Genomic DNA, 18,755 nt, shown 5'->3' with positions numbered 1-18,755 from the left:
AGATTTTTACTCTGCAAATGTTACCCTGTTTGTTGGATACTTCATTTCATTTCAATTTTATTTCTATAGCTCATAATAAGAGAAACATACGTGAAGTTTGCATTAAAACTTTTATTCTATCAGTAGAAACTCACACTCACATTTCAGAAACTTTAATTCTCGGCGGAAGCCCCTGGAATCGGACCATGTTTCCACGGTGAGTTTGTTTTGAGAAGTCGGTCTGCACGCGCTCGGCATGGATTCAAGTGATGGGGGTCAGCTGTGACTGACCCCTGAAGAGGAAGACGCTTCTTCGGCCAGCTTCAGGACTGGCCGCAGCTGGTCCTCCAGCGAGGGGGCGTCGGCTTCGTTAGTGATGATCCAATCAAATTCAGCGTGGCTGTCCAGGCCGCATTCTGACTCGGCATCATCCACACCTGAAACGCCAACGGACAGGTGAGACACGGGACAGGCAGAAGCACTCGCACAGACTGGTGTATGTACCTGTGGTGAAGCTCCACCCCCTCTGCATCCTGGTTTGTTCTGAACTTTGAACTCTGACAGTCCGAGTCTGTTGAGGAAACTCCGACCTGAACCACTGCAGGTCTGACAGCCGCCGGGCATCGCTCACCATCTGACCGACCAAACACACAACAGCGCCCAGTGATGCAGTTATTCTGCAGTTGTTTTCTTGTGATATCTTAGAAAACTGGTCCGGTGATGTGGTTGTCGTGATCCGAATGAACAGATCAGAAAAATAATCTACGCAACCTCGTTTAGAGACAGCCGATTGGTTGTTCAATATTTCAGGATAAAGCAGTTGAATCTGGAAACGGATGAAGCTGTGGTGACGTACCCACACAGGTTGGTGGGCTTCTCTGGTTGCTAGGCGACAGAAGAAGCCAGGGTCTTGGTTCCGTCGACTCTCCCCCCAGCGGATCATGTCGGCCCGGTACTGCTCCTTATAGGGACCTGGTCCTAGTAGCTGGTCCAGGTCCAGACCGTGTTCCTGTGGAACCAACAGAACTCAACTCATGTTGAACCAAACCACTGTGGCAGTTTAGGAAGACCGGATTCAAACAAGAACTCCCAACATCAGCGCAACAATGACGCCAGACACACACAAACGCACCCAGACTACGACCGCAAAGCTGAAAATTTACTTTCAAGGTTTTCATATCAAACTTTTACAATGTCTCAGAAATCTTTGCCTTTCAATCCAACCTGAACAAGGTGGTGCCAGAGAATCTTTCAGAGAGGACTCCTCAAAGTCATGAGTTTTGGTTTTCCAGAAGTATTTCTTTTTAATACTTAGACTACCAAATATCTTATTTCTTCCTCTAACCATGCTTTGAATGAAGACTTTTATCAAGTTCCCCTTTCAGCAGTGTGGAGTTTAAGCTCGTCTCGAAGGCTGTACAGTGGCTTTCCACTTCACAGCGAGAAGGTTGTGGGATCAAATACTGGTCCAGCCTTTCTGTGCAGACATGGAGTTTGCATGTGTGAATGTGTTCCTGAGATGGACTGGTGACCTGTCCGGGCTGTACCCTGTTAGCAGACCAGACCTGTCCCTGTTTGCTGAGATTAGATCCAGTGCCCTGCAAACCTTCACAGGATGAAAACAGCTGGATAACTTGTCTCTGATAACATCAGAGCTGTCCATGTTTGCACACAGCTATGATGTAAAGACTAGAGAAGTGGACTTGGGTTCAGGAATCTGCAGGTAACTGAGCGAGACCTCTGACCTCTGGAGAGGCTCCGTGTGGCTGTGCTGCACACTGCATCTTAGAAATTGGACATGCTAAAGGAGGAAACGGAATTTCCTCAAGTATATGGGGATCCCCATTGGGATTTCTACTGCAGTTCGTCGTTGACTCTGACTTGTCTTCAAAACCCTGACTGGCGGAGGTGGAGGTCTGACCTGGGCGTACTGCTGTTTGAGGGGTCCGGACAGACGCAGGATGCAGCAGACGTCGCCTCCCAGACTAGACAAGAACAAACAACAAGTTAAAAACAATTTCCACACTTTATAAGAACAAATAAACAACTTTTCATAAGGGGCGCCCCCGCGGTGACGTCACATCAGAGAGGTGCACGCGCTCACCGCTCATGAATCCAGTCTGTGACGTAATCCTTCCCGGACTTCCGCTTCCCGCTGAAGACCAGGACCAGCCGAGGCTGCGAGACCCGGACCTCCATCTCCCATCGGGTCCAGGTCCAGGTCCGGGTCTCTCCGCCCCGCTGCTGGAGCTTTATGAGTGTACTCCCCGCCCCGCAGGTCGGACCACCGCAGCCCCCGCACCGTAACTCACCGCACGCTGTCGCCCTTCCACAACCAACCTCTGCGTTATCACGTCAGTCAGACCCCGCGTGACTGGACGCAGCTCGTGTGACATATAAAGACTCCTTTCAGAGACACGTCAGAAAACATGTAGTGAATTTATACAGGTACGAGTTCATTTTTGTATTCCAGCGTATCTTATTTACAAACATTACGGCAACACGAGATGTTGTCTACTTCCGGGATGAACCATTATCGGGGTTTCTTTGGGGGGAGGAAGGCTGTCCTCTGAAGAACTTACTGAAACATTGAAATTTCCCCACCAAAATCAAACCTTTCACTATTGGCCTGGTCTTTATTTCAGTTTAGATCAGGCCTTTTGTACAATGGATAATTTAAACATAAGCACTCTAAAGATTACTCCGTAAGAGCATCCATTGTATTTGAAAACTTGCTCGAGGTTTAGCTCTAACATGTATTATCATCATTTACATTTAAGCATAATAAACATCAGTCATAGATCAAGTGAACTGCCTGAGAATGAAAAATGCTTGAACAGATTGTACTACAGCAGCACCAATCTCAAAATGCAATGGTACAATTTGATCATCAGCAAACATAATCATACAATCTGAAAGAAACTGGAAGAAATTCAGAAGTTCAAAAAAATATATACGGTCACGTTTTCAAAGAAGAATGAAATCCAGTTAAAGTTTTGTGTTGTGATAAATACTCTGGGAGAATCAGAGGAACTGCAACTGAAAAAACTTCTGCTGGTTGCTCTTCATGACTTAAAGCTGCTTTTTGTTTGTGTGTGTTTGATTTTAAATTGTTTCATTTTTTTGTGTACGTCCATTGAAAGTCCATGTGAACTTAATCTTCGGTAATTTTATTTCCTCTCCAGTTTGGATTCAGTTTGCCGTTTCCCATCATCTCACCCCCCTGCCTTCAAGAAGTGGCCTCTTCCGTGCTGACGTCACACGCTTAGACAACAATGGCGGCAGCACTGTTCAGAGGGAGAGCTGCAAGTTTAGTTGCAGGAAGAAAAAATGTATTTTCTGCACTGCAGGTGAGTAGAACAGAAAGCCGTTTATTCACACCGGTATGTGCTTTACTGCTGAGAGCGTGTTAGAGAGGAGCCGCCAAAAACTGACGTCTGAAGCAGGGTTTACTCTGTCAGCTGCAGAAAGTAACTTTAGGAAGGGTTCGACCTTTCACCGAGTTATTAGTCTCGGTGAAAGGCTATCACCGTCTTCTCGTGCACGCGCAGATTGCAAGTGCATGTGGCTTGTGATTGCAGAAAAATTGATTGCAGTGATTGCAGGGAAAATTCAGCTTCAGATAAAGACTTCAGAGAGACATAAGTAGTGCACCTTACCATTTTTTCGCAGGTGTTTTGTTTGTTATTTGTGTGTGTGTGTGTGTGTGTGTGTGTGTGTGTGTGTGTGTGTGTGTGTGTGTGTGTGTATACACACGCAGATTTGTGCATGTTTACAAGTTACTGAGAATTTCTCTCTCCACCTATGAAGTCTCTGGACAGTCACATTAGGGTGCAGCTCAGGGGAGTTGATGGAGGTCAAGGGTCATGCTCATCAACCCACAGTGATAATCTGTCAGCTGTGGGACGTCGAACCAACAAACATCAGATCCCGAGTCCATTTGGTAGATGAGCTGGAGGATGTTGAATGGAGATTGCCTGAATGTTTATTCTTTTATTAAAGTGTAACTGATTCGCTCTTCAACAGCGAGCTGGAGGAGGTGGCGGCGATCAGTCCCTTTCTCCAGGATAAAGTTCACACAGGGTACTATAGTGAGCTGTTGATAGTGTGTGTGTTGTTGGCACGGAAGTTGTGTGCTGGTTGTAATACAGAGCCTTGGTATATTGTTTATTTTGGAGTATGAATTAGGCTTACAGGCATTTAATAAGTACTTGTATTGGTACTCAAACTTGTACTCGTGGTATCGGTGCATGGTTGGAAAGTACTTTAGCAATCACTGGATCTTTGACTTCAAAACAAAAACACTGAGACCATCAACACGTGAGGATGCAAACAGATGTTTTCTCTTTAAACTTTCGGCTCCACATTGTTGCTGCTGCTTTCTTAGTGATTGGGTGATGTTTCTGTTAAATTCTCAGACGTTGTCTGTGTTTCAGCTCACTCGACCTCAGTCGAACTTCTTCGCTCCGGTTGAAGATGTCATGCTGCCGAGCGGGAGCTTCAACAACAAAGTGGCCTTCATCACGGGCGGGGGTACGGGACTGGGCCGGGCCATGACCACCACCCTGTCCCAGCTGGGAGCGCAGTGTGTCATTGCCAGCAGGTCCGCCTTCACATGGCTCTCGCGGCTCTTTATTTTCACCATCCTGTTTCACATTTCTTTGTTGGATGTTTAGGAAGTTGGACGTCCTGCAGCAGACGGCAGAGGAAATCGGGAAGGAGACTGGAAACAAGGTCAGAACAGCCTGAAGTGAGTTCACCCAGTCCGTCCTGTCAGTCCTGGCGTCACCTGAACCCCCTCTCCCTCCAGGTTCACGCTGTCCAGTGTGACGTCAGAGACCCTCAGGCTGTCTCCAAGTGTGTGGACCAGATTGAGGCCCTGGCCGGACTGCCTGATGTGAGCACACGCGCACACGCATCTGTTCTATCACACTTCAAAGTATCACTCTCACCTGTCCTGAGGTACTCGGTAACGTCGGCGTGTGTCGTTCAGGTGATCATCAACAACGCTGCAGGAAACTTCATCAGTCCGTCAGAACGTCTGTCTCCGAACGGCTGGAAGACCATCACCGACATCGTCTTGAACGGGACCGCGTTCGTTACTTTGGAGCTTGGCAAGAGACTGATCCAGAAACAGAAAGGTGCGGTGTTCTGATGCTGAGTGAGTGTGTGTGTGTGTCAGCGTTCATGTTTGTAATATCTGTTTGTGTTTGTGTCATTTGCTGGTGTTTATCAGGGTTTGCTCTGGTCGGAGTTTGTTTGTTTGTCTGAGTGTCGGTTGGAGTGTGTGTTTGTTGTTCTGTCTTGTTTTTTTTGTGTACTGGTTAAAGTGTATGTCTCGTTGTCAGAGTTCATGTTTGTACTATTTGTGTTTGTCGGGATTTGTTTGCAGGAGCTTATGTTTGATTTTCTGTGTTTTGTTTCACTTTTGTTCTACAAAATGTGTTTGTAGTGTGTTCTCAGGGGTTTGTATTTTGTTGTGTGTGTGTTTGTATTTGTAATCCACCGGTGTTCTTGTGGGACTTTGTGTTTGTGGAAGGTTGGTTATCTTTGTTAAATTTTTACTGTTTGTCTGCTCAGGAGCCTCTTTCTTGGCCATCACCACCATCTACGCAGAGTCCGGCTCTGGTTTCGTGGTTCCCAGTGCGTCTGCCAAGGCTGGAGTTGAGGCGCTGTACAAGTCAGTTTCCCGATTGCTACTCCGACGCCATCCTGATCTGTTGGTGAAGGGTTCCTGGTCTAACGTAGTCTTCTGTCAGGTCTCTGGCTGCAGAGTGGGGGCGGTATGGTCAGAGGTTCAACATCATCCAGCCTGGACCAATCAAAACGAAGGTCTCACCCAGCTGACAGTAACTCAGAATGTTTCTTTGTTTGTTGTTCTTGTTTACCGCTTTATTTTCTTGCTGTGGTCAGGGGGCCTTCAGCCGTCTGGATCCAACTGGAGCCTTTGAAAAGAGCATGAAGCACCGGATTCCCACCGGCCGACTGGGGACCAAAGGAGAGATCGCAAACTTGGCCGCCTACATGAGCAGTGACTTCGCCACCTGGATGTCTGGAGCTGTGAGTCCAGTCCCGATACCCGGTCGGTCCATGAGTCCGGGGCCCCTGATTGTTCCGTGGCTCCAGGGTCCTGATTGGTCCGTGACTCCAGGGCCTCAGATCAGTCGTCACCCTGATGTCCCGTTCCCTGCATCCTGATGACGTTCTGTAACTCAATATAAACTAAATAGTGGTGGAACTCAATTGTAATAATTAATCTAATTAATAGAGACTTTTTAAATTAATTTCTTGTGATTAAAGCATTAAGATCCCAACCTCAAAACTGTCCCATCTTATCTCCAGGGTCAGATGGATATTGAAGCCTGGTATATCGACTAGGCAGGTTTTAAGGCCCGGATCAGGTTGTTTTCAGGACCAGGGTCAGGCGAGTTTTGGGTTTTGAGATGAAATCTTTGTGTTTGCAGGTGATTCGACTGGATGGAGGAGAGTATGTGTTCATATCAGGAGAGTTCAACAATCTGATTAGTGTGAGTTTAACACTGCGTTCTGCTGTCTTCATTATTCACTTCATACACTTGTTTCAAAAACAAAAGATGACTGTATTTCATGGAAAAGATGATTAGATGGGAGTTTTGTAAAGTGATGCATGTGTTCATGCACTCATCTGTTTTTGTGTTTCAGGTGACGCCAGATCAGTGGAAGGCCATGGAGGCCATGATCAGAAACACTAAAGGGTCCTAAATAAAAATGATTGAAACAATCAGATCTCTGCAGGTCCACCGTCTGCTCCTGACACTGATGAAGAAGAACTGATTGGCACTCAGTCACTATATAAAAAAAAAAAATGAACAGGTTTTTTTTCCCTCTTCAATTTGGTTGATCAAATATCTGCTTATTTGATTGATAAAACGCAGGAATTAAATAGTTTTACTGCCGTTTTCTTTCTCCAAGAAAACACTCACTCGATGGTTAGGCGTAGACGCATGTGGCCTTATTTACCGATGTTTTACCTCCACAAAAACAGGCACAAATGTGATGATTGTGAGCTGATTCATGAAGAAGTGGCACTGTGGATTGCCTGCGCAAACTAGTTTCCATTTTCCATTTTTGATGCATATGCAGTATCGGGTGTGTCCACCTGGGCTGGGAAAATTTTAAAAGGACTACTTATGTCAAGGAGATGATGCCAGAAGCATGAGAGAGGATGATGAATCCAGATTTCCCTCTCGTGTGTCCACCTTCCTGGTCTGGCTGAGGCTGACGTGGAGCCTGATGGAAAGAAAAGCCAAGCTGTGCCTACTGTAAACCACCAGCTGCACAATTTCCTTCAGGAAGTTTAAAGTCTGAATTATTTGATCTGTTGTTCTGTTTTCCTCTTTAGTCAAAATGACCTTCCTGCTGTAAAGGGATATCACAGCGGTTTAATGTATGCAGTTGAAACATCGTGACAAAACTAAATCCTAAAAGTCTTTCCTGAGACTTCCGTTGTGACTTCTGTCCTGCGATCATGAAATCCGGGAGTCTGGGATAAAGACAGAAGAAACACTTGTTGTCCCTGGAGATGTGACTGTGGGTGAACGTCTGCTTCCTGTCAAGTAAACTGAGGAAACGTGGGCTAAAAACCTGAGCCGTGTGAGTCCAGGTCCACATGTGAACCCGACCTGCAGCTGAAACGACCAATCTGCAGATGTGTGCTCTGAAGCTACCGATGGCTATAATTCCAGATTGATACTGCATTTCTCTGTGTTAAGTTGTCACTAATTTTGATTGGAGCTTGGTTTTAGTTTCACCATGTAAATGTGATATTGTTGAGTTTTATAATACAAAGAATTAAACTTTTTTTGCGGTTCTGACTTCTGTGTTCAGGTATGAAATCATTTCTGAAAAATGATTAACTGAAATACGATTTCTCGTCTGATTTTTAATGTCAACAACTTGAATTCACAGTTGAAACTTGGCTAATTTCAGCTGTCTGAGGCAGGCACTCATCCTCTGGGGCCGTCTTCCTGATGTGTTGTTGGATTCGGTTGTTTCATCTTGGTTTTTAATCTCATAACACTCATCCTCTGCGTCCCTCTCTTCTCTTGATGTATCGTCTCTGGAGTCTGGACTCATGATGAAACCCTCCATGCTCGGTGGTTCGCTGTCTTGTTTTGATGCCTGCGGCAGCTTCGATCTCCTTTGGCCAGCTGATGATCCCAGCTGGGTCTCTGATGGCTGGTATTACAGGCGTGTTGATGGCCCAGAGCTTATTCGTAACATTGAATTGACTTCTCACTCTGCAGGTATTGGTTTGTGGTTTACTTCCTCCTGGTTTCCATTAGCCTGCTGGATCCTACTGTACTTGTAGTTATCCAGGACAATCCCCCATGTTACTCTCTGGTAGGTCAACCCCTTCAGTTCAGATCATCCTACCTGTCTTTGATACCATCCAGTCTAGCTAATACTGTTAAAATAATCAGTTTTCCCCAGAGAAACTCAACCAACACCAAGCAGACAAGAGGCTGCAGGTTTAAATCCAACTGGAAGTTTATTGTACGGGTCAGTTATTCTTCACTGACGACAGCAGAGACAAAAGTTACAGATACAGGCAGGAACCCTGAACCATTTGCACAGAGACGACTGAAGCTTTGCTGCTGGACTCTCCGGAGGCGCTGCGATGCTTTCTGGTCGGTCAGTGAGTGTTGATGCTCTGCTGGCAGCAGCTGATGAGTGTGGTGACCAGTTTCTGCAGAACCTCCGCCCTCATCTTACCGATCTCCAGAACCTCCTCGTGGTTCACCTTCTCCTCGCGGCTGTAGTCCAGAGAAACCTGCGTCGGCACCACAAGCCTCTGTTACACCCTGATCAGGGAGGAAGGAATTCACTGTGGACACACGTTGAGAAACTGACCTTGTTGGTGATGAGCGACAGACCGAGGACTCTCAGTCCACAGTGCTTGGCCACGGTCACCTCGGGAATTGTGCTCATACCTGCAGACAGGAGTAAGTATTTCAACAAGTCACCAACACCCTGTCTCTCACCTGTAGTCTTTCTCTCGAGCATCTCGGTGTCATGGCATCTCACCCACGGAGTCGCAGCCGAGGATGTGCAGCATTCTGGCTTCAGCCACGGTCTCGAAGTTCGGTCCGCTCACCATACAGTAAACTCCTTCCCTGATGAATCCACCGCATCCCAGCTCCGAGCCGATGTCCATGGCCATCGCCCTCAGCTCCTTACTGTAGGCATCCGACATACACGGGAACCTGATCCCAAACCTGGAGGGAAACATCGAGCAGGACTTTCAGCTGTCTGCATACAGACGGTTCAGGACACCCTGGTGGGAACGCTCACAATGCTCCATGTTCTCACTCTCCATGGGTGACAGACTGATTGATGTATTGTGAAAGAGGTCTCGTTATGTAGAAGAGGTCAGCAACAAAAAGTCATGACTGCGAGCTCTACCTTTGTTTTTCTGGATTTACTGCTGTTTATGGCCTGGTAACTGTTCCCGTAAATCACTGAGTTTACAGGACATTTTCACGTGGTTTGGTGTGTGAAAAACTGCAGACATGTACTTTAAGTTCGTCATGTTCAAAACACATAACCAATCGTGTCAGAAAGTTCTGCGGCTGCACAGTATATGCAATCAATGCACAGCAATATCTTCTGCACTGTTTTTAATGTATTGATCTCTGCATGCGTGCGTAATTACATTACAAAAATGACCAACAGCTCCCTCTAAAGGCCTAACATTTCAGTGTTTCTGTCTTTGCCAGGTAAACAGGAAACTTTTGAAAATGTGAAACCAGAGCCTGAATGTTGGATTGTTTGAAGCTCCAGCTGTTTCTAGCTCCGGTCTGCCTCTCAGGCCGAGGTGTTCGGTGGCTGCAGATGTGGTGAGAATAGGACTGCTGTCCTTACACTGAGGTTGGTACCATACACACTCCAACTCACACACTCCTCTACTTTATTATATGTTTCCTGTAAGGAAAACACTTCTGCTTATATCCATTCAGTCGATGGTTGACCATGTGTGATTGATTTGAGTAGCACAGTGAACAAATTTAGCTCCATGTGTGAAGGAAGTTCTTTGTGTCCATGTCCTCTGTGGGTCCCCGTGTGTCTCACCGCTCATCGTTGGGCCCACACAGAGGATGTTGTCCAGCAAATCCAGGCAGGTTGATGTGGTCTTTGATCAGCATGATGTCTCCTACTTTGAAATCGGGACAGATTCCCCCAGAAGCATTGGTCACCAGGAGAGACTCCACCCCCATCAGCTTAAAGATCCTCACTGGAAAGGTCACCTGAGGGGGACGGAGGGACACGGACGTGTTGTGTGGCAGCGGACGTGTGAAGACATGGAGGACGGCGAGGACGAAGACTCACCTGACAGAGGGAGTAACCTTCGTACAGGTGGAAGCGTCCCTGCATGAAGACACACGGCGTGTTCTGGATGGTCCCAAACACCAGGCAGCCTTCATGTCCCGGCACTGTGAGGGGGAGACCCGGACGTGAGCCAGCGGTAGTGGGGGTCGGGGGTCAGAGGTCAGAGGGCCACTGACGGGCGCGTGTGACTCACCTGTGCTGACGGGGAAGTTGGGGATGTCCTGATACCTGAACGCCTGCTTGTTCGCAACGCGGTCGGCCAGGAGGCCGAGTCCCGAACCGCAGATCACCGCCACCTTCGGACGGAGACTCGTCTGGTTCATCAGCCACTCGGTGGTGAGTTTATAGTCCTCAAAGGAGCAGCAGCTGGAACACACACGCACATGCACACACACACATTGATGACATGCTATAGAAGTACAGACTGCTCAGACAGTAAAAACATCAAACGCTTTTTAAAAACAAAATAATAAAAATGAAATGAAACAGTAAAGTCTCAGAAATGTTTCAGGCCTTTTAAATACACGAATAGAGGTGAAATTCATAAAAATACTTTAAATAGGAAATAAAGCTCAAGTGAATGTCGGCTTAGGGAAAGAATGCATAGAGAGCATACAGTGCTGCAGCAGAAGTTCAACTCGGGAGTGATTTGCATTTTTGAAATCAATGGACAGAAATCTAAAAGTTTGTTCTGGTAAAAAAAAAAAAAAGTTTTAATTTACTGTGAGCAATTCACATTTTGAAAGATGCATCAGATTTTCAAGCCTCTCTACCCTCTGGTCTGTATTCCAGGAGTTTTGCAGATTAAAATGGATTTACTGACGAACATCTGGTCTTGATTCAGTGGAAACAAACATCGGTTTGCTCCGCTTTGGTGTTTGTGGGGAGAAGGACAGCGATGATTATCATCGGAACCTTCTCAGGCGTGTAAAAACCGAAAAGTGAATCTTCAGCACATTTTTACTGGAAAAAAGTTTCACTGCAGCTCAGGGTTCAAAGAGCTGAACTCCACCTGAATTACTTGTGAAAGGCACCATCTGTAGAAACACATTCAAACTGTGGTGGAGTGAAAAACATCTCCGGGTTAAAGGACGACGAGCCGCTGCGAGGAACTGAAGAGAGTTACAGCAAAAGTGAAACATCTTACCAGGAGTCTCCTTTAGTGTGCATCGTGCAGCCTTCACCAGGACAGGAAGGAAGAAAGAGAAGAAGAAGAAGACACAGTGTCAAGTACTAACTCCGAGCTCTCCTCTGATTGGCTGAACCCCAGTCTGCAAACACACCTGATGTCTGTGAGTCCCAGTCTGCCACCTTTGACCTCTGCAGTTTGTTCAGCCCGTGGGTTAAAGTCCAAAAACAGAATCAAGTCATAGATTCAACAAAAATTATGTGCACGTGCGCGCTCACACACACACACACACACACACACACACACACACACACACACACCATTAAGTATGTGCGTTTGTGTTGTTTGACTAGATGTGTGTGTGTGTGTGTGTGTGTGTGTGTGTGTGTGTGTGTGTGTGTGTGTGTGTGTTTGTGTGTGTGTGTGTATTTTAATGAGATGAAAAAGCTGTGTCACTGTGGGAATGCTACTGCAAGAATCCAGCACATCAGTTACCATAGAAACTGTGTTACCATAATAGCAACTGTGTGTGTGTGACTGTGTGTGTGTGTGTGTGTGTGTGTGTGTGTGTGTGTGTGTGTGAGTGAGAGAGAGAGAGATACCAAATCAGTTTCTGATAATAATAATAATAATAATAATAATAATAATAATAATAATAATAATAATAATAATAATAATGTTTGTTACTGTTATTATTAGTTTTATTAGTAATATAACATGTTACAACCCAAAGGCAAATATAGAATTCATTTATTCACTCATTCATTCATTCATTGTTGTGCTCTTCCAGACTATGTGTTCTTTTTATTGGACCTCTGATCAGGTTGTGGAGAGGACAGTATATTCTGGGATTGGGGGGGAGGTGGATCTGCGGCTGAGGCTGAGGCTGAGGAGAGGAGGAGGAGGAAGAGGAGGAAGAGGAGGAGGAGGAGGAGGAGTGTCGGTGCGGCGGCTCCTTCAGTCAATCAGTAAACAGTGTGCGCGTCGGGAAGCCGAGCGGTCGGTACCGGACAGCGGCGGACGGAGGAGACGATGCGGCTTCATCCTGACAGCGGTGAGAAGCCACGAGACGCGCTCCTCTCCTTCATCTCCTCTGCGCCTTCATCATCCTCAGCCCTCCTCACTGCGGAGCCTCTCACTCCTTCATCTCCTCTCCTTCACCCTCTGCTGCTCAGCGCTCTGCGGGTGTGTGTTACTGTTGTGTTACTGTTTGTGTGTTTTCCAGATGCGCGCCAGATGTGTGATGATGATGATGAGGATGATGATGATGATGCAGCAGATTCATTACATGTGTTAATGTGTGTGTATATGTGCGTGTGTGTGTGTACGCGCGGAGATAGAATTTTTGACGCACAAACTCATGCAGTCAGATCACGCGCGTGCACGAGCCTGCTGCCGTTAAATATAGAAATGAGTGCGTCAGAGAGGTGGAGTGACGTCGCCACGCATTCCTCCACAGCCCACCTGCTCCGTCACCTGCGGGACAGGTGACCGGACCCTCGTGACTGAGCCGCTCTGGGTTCACAGCAGCAGCAGCAGCAGCTTCCTGCTCTGTGTTTCAGTCAGGCAGCACGACACAACAGCAGAACGGCCGGGGTGACACACAACGTGACACAACGTGATGGAAACACAACACAATCAGAACAAAACAGCAATACGTCAGGACGACACGCAACACCCACAAACTCAGCGCGCGTCTGTGTGTACTGGTATTGTAGTGCTTGAGAACAGTCTTGATCTCAAGATCAGTGTCTGTTTCAAGGCCTTTATAGCCTTGACTTGGTCTCGGCTCCTTAAACACTTGGTCTTGTCTTCGTCTTGGGACGCTGTGGTCTTGACCTCTCGGTCTTGACTTCTTAAAATCTTAGTCTGGTCTTGAGCTTGAATCGAACTTGGCCTCTTAAACACTTGGTCTTGTCTTCGTCTTGGGATGCTGTGGTCTTGGTCTTTACTCAGACTCAGCCCCTTCAAGTCTGGGTCTGGTCTTGAACTTGACTCGAACTCAGACCCTTGATGACTTGTCTTGCCTTGGTATGATCTGGTCTTGGTCTTGACTTGAACTTGGCCCCTAAAAGTCTTGGTCTTGTTTTGGTCTTGGGATGCTGTGGTCTTGGTCTTTTCTCAGACTTGGGTCTGATCTTGAACTTGACTTGAACTCAGTCCCTTAAAGGTGCATTAAGGAGTTTTTCAACTTTAATAATACTTATTTTCCACCATAAATATGTTACAAATGTTCAATGATGTGTACATTGTGCCCTGATACATTCATTGTAAGTACCGCTAACAGCGGTAAATTGTCACTTGAAAGTTGCAGTGCTGGTCCAGGACCAAATTTTTTTTGCTGAGAATTTGAGATGAAGTGACGTAATGTGTGCTCCCGCTGGCCTGATATCCTTAAGTTTCATTTTGTCCGCCATTACTCTGCCAGACGCTTAACGAGCAGCAACCGAGCAGTATGACGATGGATCTTCCAGAAAGTAAGAAAGGACTGGCTTCTGGCACTGCCACAGCTCCAGCACAGACCCCACCAGGTAACAGAAACTGAAATTTTACTCGAGCACTACTAAAAGAGCAATGAAGGAGTCCCCCTCTTCCATGGACGCAAGCCACAGACACGAGCTTTTCATTAAGCTGCAGTTACGCCCAAGGCCTGCAGGGGCCGATGTTTCGCATAAAACGTGCAAACTCCTTAATGCACCTTTAAAGACTCGGTCTTGTCTTGGGACACTCTGGTCTTGGTCTTTACTGGGTCTTGGGTTAGGTGGTCTTTACTACAGCACCAGAGTGTTCCTCTGCATTTCAGAAAGTCTGTTCAACAGCTGAATGGCTGGAGGTGAGTTTGATTTGTTGACCACCAGCTTTCAGTGTTTGTTTGGTTTTCACATGAAAAGGTCCAGAGTCCATCTGTTACTATACACCAGATGTGTCCGTCTGTGACAAAGCAGATGAACTGACATCTGAACACAACAAAGACGTTCATGATTTATTAAATCGACAACAAACATCAACCGGGACCATCACAACAGTACAACACCAACATCTATACTGCAACAACAAAGTAACTGTGACTTAGAAACAGTTCAACAACAGCAACAAAATGCAGGGGTTAAACACAGAGGCCAAATTTTCACTGTACATTTGTTGTACATGTGAACTTCTTAATTGACTCTGACTCTGTAAAGTGTAAAACTCCCGATGTTATTGTATCGCCTCGGTTTTGGCTGGCCTGTAACAAATATTCTGAATTTTGGCAAAATTGCAGGTAAAGTGAGTTGTAGTAGTCTATATATTTTTAATTGAAGCCTGTTCAGCACAGGCACCAGCTTTAGTAAAGCCTTTTTCACTGTTTGAATTCATTGTCCTATTCATTGTCCCTTAGTTTAGCTTAGCTTATCTTAGCTTAGCTTAGCTTAGCTTAGCTTTAGCATTGATGATAGCCTGTTTGACATCCCCCTCTTTCTTTTGCTCAATGTGTTGGATGTTTTCTTTCCCGTCTGTGTCTTTTATCAGAACAGAATCTGTATTAAGTGTAAGGTTTTGGTTTGTTTTTAAGTTTATTAATTTTAAATAGAAACAAAGTTGAGGAGAAAACTAACAATAACAAAGCAGTGTAGTGAAAACAGAAGTAACAAAAGGATCAGCGTACCAAGACTAGAAATACAAGAAGTAACGGCAACATCAATGAGGCGCAAGTGAGTATGTGCTTGGGAAATGTCAAGTCTTGAGAAAAGTCAATCAGAAACTATCTTCTGAATCTGGTTCTGCAGAAAGTCTCCTCCTCTGAGTCTGTTCTGCAGGAACCGTTTCTTAGTAAAAGTGCCTTGAAATGACTGTGTTGTTTTTGTGTTATATAAATAACATTGGCTTGAACTGAAGAGGTCCACTTCTCAGAACATCTGGTAAATCGGTAAGTCTGTTGGTGATGCTCCTCCTGAATCACATCACAGTGTCTGGAAAATGTGTTTAAGATGTGTGATTTCCTTTTCAATCCATGTGGAGGTTTGTTTCATTACATACGAAGTCTAGATTATCCAAACAGGTTAGAAATAAGTAGTTTCAAGAATGGAGTTTGTGATTTTGTGGTTCTTTACCAGCCTGTCAGAGCAGTGTTACAGTTGCTTCAAACATTTCATAGTGTTTCATAGATTGAGATATAAACAGGATGTCTGGGATGTGAATGTCTGTGCAGAGTGTTTGTTCATTGTCTAACCAGGTCTGAGTTATTGGGAGGCTTCCATTTGTAAATATACTGTAGCTGTCAGGCAGTAGTGGTAGAAATGTGGGGTATTGAAGCCACTTTAGGTTTCAGATTTTTATAATGTTGCCATTTCAATCCTTCCTTTGACAGTCAAATTACATTGATTTTTTCCCTCAACTTTATTTATGAACATTTTTCCAAATTTAGTAGATTTTAAGCCAAGTGGGAATGGGTAGGGTTTGAAGAGGTTGGAAGATGTTGGAAGATTCTCCTCTCACCCACCTCCTCGATGGTCTCCAGGACAGAACTAGCCTTCCTGACCAGCCTGTTCAGCCTGCTGCTGTTTCTTTGTGTCCTGGAAAAGTCCCAGCAGACTGCTGGAAGATATAAGAAGCTTCCACAGTGATCTGCTGATATTTTTAGAATTTCATTTTCATTCTATCATTTGAGTATTTTTCCTTATCAGTCAATCGTGCAGAACTCTTCTCTAGTACATCGTAATTTTACATGAAGTATGTTTTGTGTGTTTTTCTGCAACAGGTCTTGGAACTTCCTATGGACAATGGTTGGTCAGTCCTGAGTGAGCTGGAGGTGTGAGGAGAGGTGAAGGATCATGGGAGATGGGGCCCCTCTACAGACTGAGGGGAATGCCCTTCTCAAAGCGGTCATCCAGGGGAAGCTACGGCTGACCCGCCTGCTGCTGGAAGGCGGAGCTTACATTAATGAGGGCAACGAGCGAGGTGAGACATCCATCTCTGCGGCCTGCCTGGCGAACTACGATGACCCTCAGACACGACAGCGAATGGTGCGGTACCTGCTGGAGAAAGGAGCGGACCCTAACATCCCTGATAAGAGTGGCCGAACGGCATTGATGCATGCCTGTGCCGAGCAGGCGGGGAAAGAGGTTGTGTCGTTGCTATTGGAAAATGGAGCTGATCCCAGCCTCAAAGACTACTCTGGTTCCTCTGCCCTTGTCCACGCTATCAACCGCGGAGACCGTGACACACTGCAGGTGCTACTGGACGCCTGCAAAGCCAAAGGCAAGGAGGTTATCATTATTACCACTGACACATCTCCTTCAGGTACCAAAAAGACCAAACAGTATCTTAATTCCCCGCCATCCCCAGGGATTGTGGACAAATTGTCTCCAGCCTGTATGTCACCATCTGAGGTGGAGATTGGAACCTCTTCACCTGCAGTAGACAAAAGTAAAGATGAGGAAGGGATTTTCAGCTTTGCACTGACCTCGGCATTGGCATTACCTTCAGCTCGACCACCCCCTGAGAAGAGACCGCCTCCGCGCAAGCTTCTGAAGAGGCTGAACTCAGAACCGTGGGGCCTGGTGGCACCGTCGGTCCTGAGTGTGGTCTCCCAGGATCGGGTAAATGCAGGCCTGAAAGAGGAGAGTGAGCTGACTCGGACCATCTCCGAAATGAATGGTTTGTCCATAACAGAGCCCACCAGACCCTTGTTGTCTCGACGACACAGCATTGAGACACACGATCCTTGCTCTCCTAAACTCATCGACCGGTCCTGTTCAGAAGACTGCGCAGCACTTTCAGGTCTGTCTTGGGCCGACAAAGTCCAGCAGCACCAGATCTTGTACCGCAGGAACACAGCACCTGAGTCTCAGGAGAATGCTGGGCTATCTGGGGTGGTGGTGACTCGAGCCCTGGCTCACCCGAAACTGACCCGAATGGAGCATTATGAGTCAGACACCCATCTGAGTCCAGACTCTATCCCAGGATCCCCGGATTCTGGGCGGATGTCTGTAGAACGAAGAAGGTACAATGCTTCCCCCTTGTCTTTGGTCACCAGTTCCTCCAGGGAGTCTCTGGAAAATATCCCCTCCTCAGTGTCCCCAAACATGATGCGCAGGCGTCCCCCGGGACTCCTGGAGCGCCGAGGATCAGGGACTTTGCTTCTTGACCACATCTCTCACACCAGACCTGGATTCCTGCCACCGCTCAATATCAACCCCCAGAGACCCATTCCTGACATCAGGGCCAACGGCAAGCCCACCTCCCCCATCCACGCCGGACACAAGATCCTGGTGCCAGTAGCCCCAGCCTCGCCCAAACGGGGCCATGACTTCAAGATGAAGAAGAAGCTGATGAGAAGACATTCGATGCAGACGGAGCAGATGAAGCAGCTCTCCACCTTCAAGGAGATTCTGGCCGAGAAGGTCGTTGAGTCCAATGGGGATTGAAAACAGAAGAGCAGCAAGCACGACGGACAGCTGCAGACAGATGAAGACTAAAGTTCACTGAAAAGCTTACAAATCTAAAGTGAACTCAAGCCATGTGTTGGTCTCACAGTGTGCTGCAGCAACACAATCTCCTTTTACCAAATACAAGGTTCGGTTTAACATTGTCTTTAGAAACTTGATTCAAGTCAGACTCTACAAAACTTTGAAGTTTGATATAAGCTGCATTTGTTGTTAAAGCACAGCAAAAAAAAAAAAAAATCAACTGAGCTGCTTCTCTGAATCTCAGCCTAAAAACATAAACATAAACCTCCACGTTCATGTTCGTTATGTCATACAGACGAAAGTGAATCAAACCTTAATAAACAATGCAACGATCTGTGTGAGCTGAATGGAGTTTAGAGGAAATCAGGTGAGATGAGAATGCACAGCTCTGCTGAGGATTTTGTATTGCTGCAACGTCACAAGATGTACAATTTTCATGCTCCAGCAGGTTAAACCTAAGTTTAACATTACTGGTTAACCTGGTTACATTTGGTGGCTAAGAGCTGAGGGATATCCTCGGCTGGGGTTAGGATAAGTTAAAAATATTGGTTACTATGGTTGTTAGTTAAATCTGTGAGTTGAGCCTGGTTTGTTAACCTTGTTGTTTAAAGCCCTGTTTACACAAAAACACGTTTACACGTTTTAAAACACGTTTACACGTTTTAAAACGTCTGTTTACATGAAAACAGCAGAAACACTGATAATGATGTAGTTCTTATGTGAGGACATGAGGCTGTTTTTGAAATGAATCCACACACATGCGCACTACAGAACAATACGCTACAAACATTAGCAATGAGAGGACATGGATGTTTTAACGGACAGAGGAC

At 46.2% G+C, this 18,755-nt stretch overlaps 4 protein-coding genes across 4 annotated transcripts; 2 read left to right on the top strand and 2 right to left on the bottom strand.

The window, feature by feature from the left end:
- Nucleotides 1–89: 89 nt before the first annotated feature.
- On the bottom strand, nucleotides 90–2,244 carry pmvk (phosphomevalonate kinase). The gene is made up of 5 exons (XM_030102099.1): nucleotides 2,084–2,244; nucleotides 1,901–1,964; nucleotides 836–988; nucleotides 484–613; nucleotides 90–416 (listed from the first exon to the last, which is right to left on the bottom strand). Exons 1-5 carry the CDS (start codon nucleotides 2,176–2,178, stop codon nucleotides 256–258), a joined length of 603 nt encoding a protein of 200 aa, XP_029957959.1. The 5' UTR covers nucleotides 2,179–2,244; the 3' UTR covers nucleotides 90–255.
- A 963-nt stretch (nucleotides 2,245–3,207) lies between these two features.
- decr1 (2,4-dienoyl CoA reductase 1, mitochondrial) lies at nucleotides 3,208–7,832 on the top strand. Its single transcript, XM_030102094.1, has 10 exons — nucleotides 3,208–3,329; nucleotides 4,416–4,582; nucleotides 4,656–4,713; nucleotides 4,790–4,876; nucleotides 4,973–5,120; nucleotides 5,560–5,659; nucleotides 5,739–5,811; nucleotides 5,893–6,039; nucleotides 6,444–6,506; nucleotides 6,661–7,832. Exons 1-10 carry the CDS (start codon nucleotides 3,255–3,257, stop codon nucleotides 6,718–6,720), a joined length of 978 nt encoding a protein of 325 aa, XP_029957954.1. The 5' UTR covers nucleotides 3,208–3,254; the 3' UTR covers nucleotides 6,721–7,832.
- Nucleotides 7,833–8,590: 758 nt separating this feature from the next.
- On the bottom strand, nucleotides 8,591–11,560 carry pnp4b (purine nucleoside phosphorylase 4b). Its single transcript, XM_030102095.1, has 7 exons — nucleotides 11,495–11,560; nucleotides 10,541–10,713; nucleotides 10,348–10,451; nucleotides 10,090–10,265; nucleotides 9,046–9,236; nucleotides 8,872–8,951; nucleotides 8,591–8,791 (listed from the first exon to the last, which is right to left on the bottom strand). The coding sequence occupies exons 1-7, from the start codon at nucleotides 11,515–11,517 to the stop codon at nucleotides 8,654–8,656; spliced, it is 885 nt and encodes a 294-aa protein (XP_029957955.1). The 5' UTR covers nucleotides 11,518–11,560; the 3' UTR covers nucleotides 8,591–8,653.
- A 4,659-nt stretch (nucleotides 11,561–16,219) lies between these two features.
- ankrd34a (ankyrin repeat domain 34A) lies at nucleotides 16,220–17,924 on the top strand. The gene has a single exon (XM_030102093.1). The coding sequence runs from the start codon at nucleotides 16,288–16,290 to the stop codon at nucleotides 17,881–17,883; it is 1,596 nt and encodes a 531-aa protein (XP_029957953.1). The 5' UTR covers nucleotides 16,220–16,287; the 3' UTR covers nucleotides 17,884–17,924.
- The last annotated feature ends 831 nt before the right edge of the window (nucleotides 17,925–18,755 follow it).

Source organism: Salarias fasciatus, chromosome 11, assembly GCF_902148845.1.
Source record: "Salarias fasciatus chromosome 11, fSalaFa1.1, whole genome shotgun sequence".
Lineage (NCBI taxonomy): Eukaryota > Metazoa > Chordata > Actinopteri > Blenniiformes > Blenniidae > Salarias > Salarias fasciatus.
Note: the sequence above shows the minus strand (reverse complement) of the source record. Positions and strands in the feature narration are given on the sequence as shown.